General features: G+C 39.6%; 1 protein-coding gene across 1 annotated transcript; it reads left to right on the top strand.

The window, feature by feature from the left end:
* The first annotated feature begins 262 nt into the window (after positions 1–262).
* On the top strand, positions 263–5626 carry LOC307137024 (uncharacterized protein). The gene is made up of 9 exons (XM_079834504.1): positions 263–546; positions 1156–1218; positions 2075–2129; positions 2307–2398; positions 2594–2711; positions 2839–2946; positions 3016–3183; positions 3311–3475; positions 4249–5626. Exons 1-9 carry the CDS (start codon positions 541–543, stop codon positions 4449–4451), a joined length of 978 nt encoding a protein of 325 aa, XP_079690630.1. The 5' UTR covers positions 263–540; the 3' UTR covers positions 4452–5626.
* The last annotated feature ends 903 nt before the right edge of the window (positions 5627–6529 follow it).

Genomic DNA, 6529 nt, shown 5'->3' with positions numbered 1-6529 from the left:
CCTTTATCCAACTTGTTCTCGACTTCCGTGTATGCCTCCACGACGCATGCGCGAGAATATGACGCAGATCCGGCGTTCGGACATATGACCCAGAAGCGATTTGTTTACGAGCAGAGGAAGACGCGCGTGTCTAAGCTGTTGGATTCTACATTGATCGTGCTTTAGGTCTCGGCGTAGTGCTCAAAATGGGGCTTAAGTGTGTATTTCATCGATTCACGAACACCGGCGCTACGTCATATTCTCGCGCATGCGTCGTGGAGGCACACACGGAAGTCGAGAACAAGTTGGATAAAGGTGTTATTTTGATTTTTTTTTGCGCACAAAAACTATTGTCGTCGCATTGTATGATTATTGTAGAGCCACTGTGGTGAGATAGACTTTGTAACGACGTTTTAAGTGCCTTTCATGGATCTTGGAAGTGTCAATGTACTGAATGCCAATGGAGGCCTGTGTGAAGCCTTTCTCAGCCATCAGCTTTCAACTAAAATATCTTCATTTGTGTTCCGAATATGAACGGAGGTCTTACGGGTGTCCAACGACATGAGGGTGAGTAATTAATGACAGAATTTTCATTTTTGGGTGAACTAACCCTTTAACGTTTCTGTCTGAAACCAGGCGAGGCTTTTACATTTTATAGTTCAATAAATGTGTGCTCATTCGGCTAAACCTTACTTTATGCAATGTAAATAGTTACTTACATCGGTTGCACGTTGTATAACCCTCAAAAACTCCACAGAAATCTGAGACTGGTCCGGTACAGGTGACAACGAGCAACGATCTCGTTGTTTTGCTGCAGCATGTGGGCGGGTCGTGACGTTTTGCTTTGGATATAAACACTTAAATAGAGTTTTGTAGAGGCATTTTATTGTGAAGGTCAGCAAAATCATTTTTTTGATAGGTAATAATAAGTTACAAAAACATTCACACTTTTTACTTATGTAAAACTTAAATTAATTCAAAAAGAAAAGGGAATCAATTTATTGGAATAAATATACTTTTTAAAATAAATTCCTACAGACAACACCCTTGAAGGACTTTTTACAGTGTGCTATATAGCACCGCTAACTATGGTGCTAAATAGCACCGCTTAGTGTGATTGCATAGCATTAGATTTTTAAAGTTATGGTATGAAATTAATCCAACACTATGTTGCAGGTGAGATGGGGTGGCAGGAATCAGGATGGAGCAGGGAACACTGTTGGGGAGGAAGTCGAGCAAGTATGTTATTACCAACATTATTGTAACTATGTAGATATAAGAGACTTCACTGATACATTTATGTGAGAGACAAGCAGAGTGTGAAGGATGAAGTACATCAGGGTATAAAACAAAGATCTATGCTTGCTCGAATGACCATCAGAGCATGATCTCTTCTGGAAATTCAATCTCTGCATTTAACCTATCCGTGAATTAGAGAGGTACACACACAGCACACAGTGAGGTGACACACACTAACTCAGAGCAGTGGGCAATCAGCTGCTGCGGCGCCCGAGGAGCAGTGAAAGGTTTGGTGCCTTGCTCCAGGGCACCTTAGCCGTGGATGTGGAAGGGACAGCAATGTTCAACAACTTTCCCCACCCACTTTCACTTTCCACACAACCACTTTCCTCCTGGTCGGCATTCGAACAAGTAACATGCCCAAGGCCCTAACCAGTAGGCCATGGTTGACTTTCCAACCCACCAGTAGGAACCCATTTGACACACCAGCCTGGTGACAGTGCCAAATCATCAAGTTTCAATGATTCATCAAGATTCTATGAAAATGCAGGATGTCACAGCTCTGGCATGCCATAGTGAGGTTTTAAAATGTAGACCCAATTGGCAAGATCCAGCGTTGCTCCCAACTTTGAAAAATTGGGCTCGATCTTTCCAAATTTGTCTATGGCTATGGCTGAAAGGGTGTGGTTGTTTTAGTTTCCATGGCATTCTAAGGTGTATAGCTAGTTGACAAGAAGATATTAGTTAAGCAATAAGTATGGCTACATGTTCACATACATAAGTTTTTGTTTATTTGTTGTTGTTTGTTTGTTAATGTAATATAGGAATACATTAATTTCTGTATTGTTTTATCTAGGTAAACAGCTTTCTCTCCAGGGCAGCTCTTGTCACAAAGTACATGACAAAGGCAGGTTGGTATGACACATTACAAACCATACGCTATGATGAGGTATTTCTGACTTCTAAAATGTAATTTTTCCTGTTCTCCTTGCACTAAAGTAATTGTTGTGTTAGGTTGTGTCTAACTGCAATGGTCTTTCGCGGGTAAATTGATCCAATCACGCATGCAGATTAATTTTTTTAATCAGGGAGAGAGAATATGCTCACTCAACAGGCCATGGGGTGGAACCGAAAAAAGACGGAGAACCTTCACAAAGTCTTGGCCCGCAGATACATCAAAGTAAGGACACTGGACCCAGTGGTCCTCTTGCCTGACACAACATACATTTTAACAACATACAGCAGAGCTGGAGTCCATCAATTTGTAATAAGCTCATTCATCCATTGATTTATTAACTGTAGATGAAGGAATTTCTTGATCCCGGTATTGGCTGAAAGCTTGCATGATATTTTTTTATTTTTGTGTTATTTAAAGATCTCCGAGAGGGCAAAGCTGGAAGCTGCCAGCTTCAGTGATTTCCGCCAGAAGAATGACATCACTGAACAAACTGCACAGCAGTGGGTGTGTGATGTTCAGCAGTGGGCAGTCACAGGTAAATCATGCATAGTGCTCAGACTTTTCACAAATACAACTGTTAATTACTTTGTTCAAATATGAACTACATAAGGTGATCATAAATTTTTAATTGAAACAATCGCTTAATTGTGTTACCTATTTAGAGCCTGGGAGCACAACAGAACAGGGAGCAACAGATGATCTCAGGGCTGAGATAGAGAGCATCATAGTGGCCCTGCTACGCAAGAAGCAGGACCTCTATCGTCAACATGGTTGGTTGACGGATATTCAAATGGTACATTGCATTTACATTGCAATGATTTTCTTATTTCACTTTGCAGATAGCAACCAGACAAGGCAAAGAAAAAGAAGAAAAATAAGAGAATTAAAAAAAAAACTGAAACAAAAGAGCCTGCTGTACAATGCTATTGCAGAGGATACAATTGACGAGGAGTTGGCCTCCAATTTGACAGAGGACTACATCCTGCCTTGGGAGAGACGTGAGGATGGTATGGTAGTCCTGACATGTTCTCTAAAATGTATGCCTGTCTGTCTACGGTATTGCAATGAAAATCTCTCTCTCTCTCTCTCTCTCTCTCTCTCTCTCATATTTCCAACAAATCCCTCTACCTAAAGGTCACTCCTTCAGGTTAAAACGATCTCTTTTTGACCAAATGATGCTAATTAGACGCCTTGAGGAGGAGCAGAGCATCCTGGTGAAGGAGATGTCTCAGCACATCACGTCTCTCCGAAAGGAGGTAAAGGGAGTGGAGAAGCTGAAAGAAAACATCAGAATGGGCTGTAAGTCAAATTTGGAAAAAAAAAAAAATTCTCACCAAAATATATGTAGTCCCTTCTCTACTGACTGGTACCAGTTCAACTCACCTCACATGACTCGGTTTGGTTTCAAACGTTTAATTTTCCACTGCATAAAAGTACCATTTCATGTAACTGGTTGTTATGGTCACACAGAACTAAACTACCCTAGCATCAACAATGTGGAAAAGATGGTAACAGCAATCACTACAGCAGATAAAATCAACAGTATTCTGAATTCATCACACTACAGACACGTTTTTGGGAAGATGGCAATATTTACTCTATCAGCCATCTACTAACATGTACATGTACTAACACTGAGCTGCTGCTGCTATCTCCAATATTTACACATCATTTTTGGAACTTCAACAGAGGTGGAACCAAAAGTGCTTGCAGAGTCAATTGGAGCTGGTACCAGTCAGTGGAAAAGAGGCACAAGTTTTGTTTTTTCTATATTAGTCATACCACTCTGCTCCACCCTCACACTTTGTTTGCCCTATCCTCACCTCCCCTACTGCACTATATACCCCCAATTTATGCAAAGTATAGGATGTCAAACATATGCAATTTCAATGAATTTCTTACATCTATTAACTATATGCATATGACAATAAAATATCATTGAATTACGTGTTTACGTTTTCTTGCAACAAATAAAAGAAATAAAAAAAAGTTACATCTTTCTGTCATATGTGGTTCTACATGCTATAATCTTAGAACAATACTTGTAATTCTTATGTTTATGTATGTTACAGATTTTGGTGACATGTCAGAGGATGCTACAGCTGGTTTGAAAAGTGTCCTCATGCGGAGGTCGTCTGCACTGGAGAGTTTATGCCAACAAGCTGTGAGCATGTATAGTGCTATAGTTGATGACCTCCAGATACAGGACACCGAATGCAGAACGGACACTGATGATGAATATGACCTTAGTTGTCCAGAGTCAGAAGAAGATTAGGAAGGAGACCACTCTGTTTTTTTTTTTGTTTGTTTGTTTTTAAATCTGTCAACTTTCCATTATCTCTCACCCTCCCTGAATAATAACAACTCCTACCCAGAACATTGCTTGTTCATTCCTCACACATCAGGCAAAATATACATAGGCATCACTAGCAGGAACATTATGATTCAGGGATAGTACCTACCCCCAGGCTATCAGACACGTAAATTAGGGGTGTAACGGTACACGTATTCGTATTGAACCGTTTCGGTACAGGGCTTCCGGTACAGTGCACGCGTGTACCGAACGGTTATGAATGTAATCTTTAACAGTTAACAGTCGGCTTGTTGTAAGCGCGGAACACACTTCAATCCGAGTTCCCACACGAACATATTAAGTATTCAGTCCATTTTATCACGAAATTCAAATGATAAATGCCGTTTTGACGCTCTATGTGGCGTGACTGGTCACTGATCACAGTTCAAGCGGCCGCGCGCCGCGCGATCATCTGTGAAGGCGATCGATCATCTCTTCCTAAAGAATAAACATGAATGACGATCTGAAGGTATGCTGAGGATACATTACAACTTACTGTCATGTATTTATGTGGTGTATCGCTAAATCAGTGTTTCAATGGCGGAAAGACGTCAATATAACTGCTGTAAACTAAACAATGTCATGTAACGTTAGCATCACATTTACCTCAGGCAGTCATTCAGTTTCCACAGAATCATATTCACTAGAGTAATCAACTCTTTCGCTAAATATATGCACTATATTAGCCGTTATATTCATTATATTCTACTTAACCTCTTAGTGATGTCTTGATTATTTCATGCATGTTAAATAAACCTGTCATGAAAATGACAAACACTGTATATAAATTATTATATTTCAACAACGATTTGGAGAAAAAAACTATTTTATAATTAGATTTAGGAGTTAATGCAAAAACTGCCTTATGTGAAGTTTACATATTTGCACACAATGTGTTATTTGAGTGTTGATTATTATACCTAAAAATAAATAGCAACTGAATTTAGGCTCATAGTTTGGGCTCTGTTGTTAACCTTTAATATTAATGTGCAAGTAAGGGCTCCCTATATAATTTACAGAAATATCTTCAATAAACTTTTAGATATAATTTAATTCATTCAAGGACAGACACTTTTTTCCCCCAGGAAACCACTGTTAAATATAAAAAATAAATAAAAAGCAATTTTGTAAATCTGCTGTACCGAACTCGTACCGAACCGTCAGTTTTGTGTACCGTTACACCCCTAACATAAATATGCACTAACCCTATGATAATTAAAGGTCATGCATGTAGGATTGTGGCCAAAGCTGGTACTGCAATCACTTTCAATTTACAGTAGAGTGGTGTATCCCCTCCCCAGAGCCATAGAGAGAGAGAGTTGCGACAACGGAAGTTCAAAACGCTTGATAGTCACGTGATTCATGTAGACCTCGAATAGTTCCAGGAAGTGCTTTGACGGGCAATTCAAATTGATAGTCACAGTGACAGAACTGCGCGTTTTGGTAATTAATAGTCAATAAATGCATTGATTTTCAATAATTTTATTACACATCGACATGTGTATGTAGCATGAGTATGTAGTTACAGCGATGTTGTTTTTAAAATATATATTTTTTTAATGATGAATAATCTACACAAGCAGGCTTTAATGTACAAGTTATTTTGATTAAAATGTGCTGATCATTTAAAATCTTACTGATTAAACGTCTTACCTTTTAAAAGTGCATCACAAACATTCTGTTCTGCTGTAACTCTATGGCGCGGCTGCTACTTCCGGGAACTATTGAGAGTCTCCGCGAGCCGCCATTGCTGTAAAAAAAAACGTTCCATTGGAGTCTATGAAGTTGTCGCAACTCTCTCTCTCTATGGCTCTGCCCCTCCCCCTCCCCCCTGACTCGAGGTTGCCAGGTAGGCTGCAGGATCCAGCAGGAACGTAGGCCGCTACAAGGAGCTTTCAAAGGCATCTCCTATACAAATCCTTGTTTTATTTCTGACTTTGTCATGACGTATTTCACATTCATAATGAGGTCTTTTAGGTTTCCTAACATTAGGCATTTTT

The sequence above is a fragment of the Gobio gobio genome (genome assembly GCF_949357685.1).
Source record: "Gobio gobio genome assembly, chromosome: 14".
Taxonomy (NCBI): domain Eukaryota; kingdom Metazoa; phylum Chordata; class Actinopteri; order Cypriniformes; family Gobionidae; genus Gobio; species Gobio gobio.
Note: the sequence above shows the minus strand (reverse complement) of the source record. Positions and strands in the feature narration are given on the sequence as shown.

Bases quoted from the DNA above. Each gene is read 5' to 3' on its own strand.
- LOC307137024 (XM_079834504.1), top strand. The intron at 2,130-2,306 runs GTTGGTATGACA...TTTTTTAATCAG, and splicing joins AAAGTACATGACAAAGGCAG to GGAGAGAGAATATGCTCACT. The intron at 2,712-2,838 runs GTAAATCATGCA...TTACCTATTTAG, and splicing joins TCAGCAGTGGGCAGTCACAG to AGCCTGGGAGCACAACAGAA.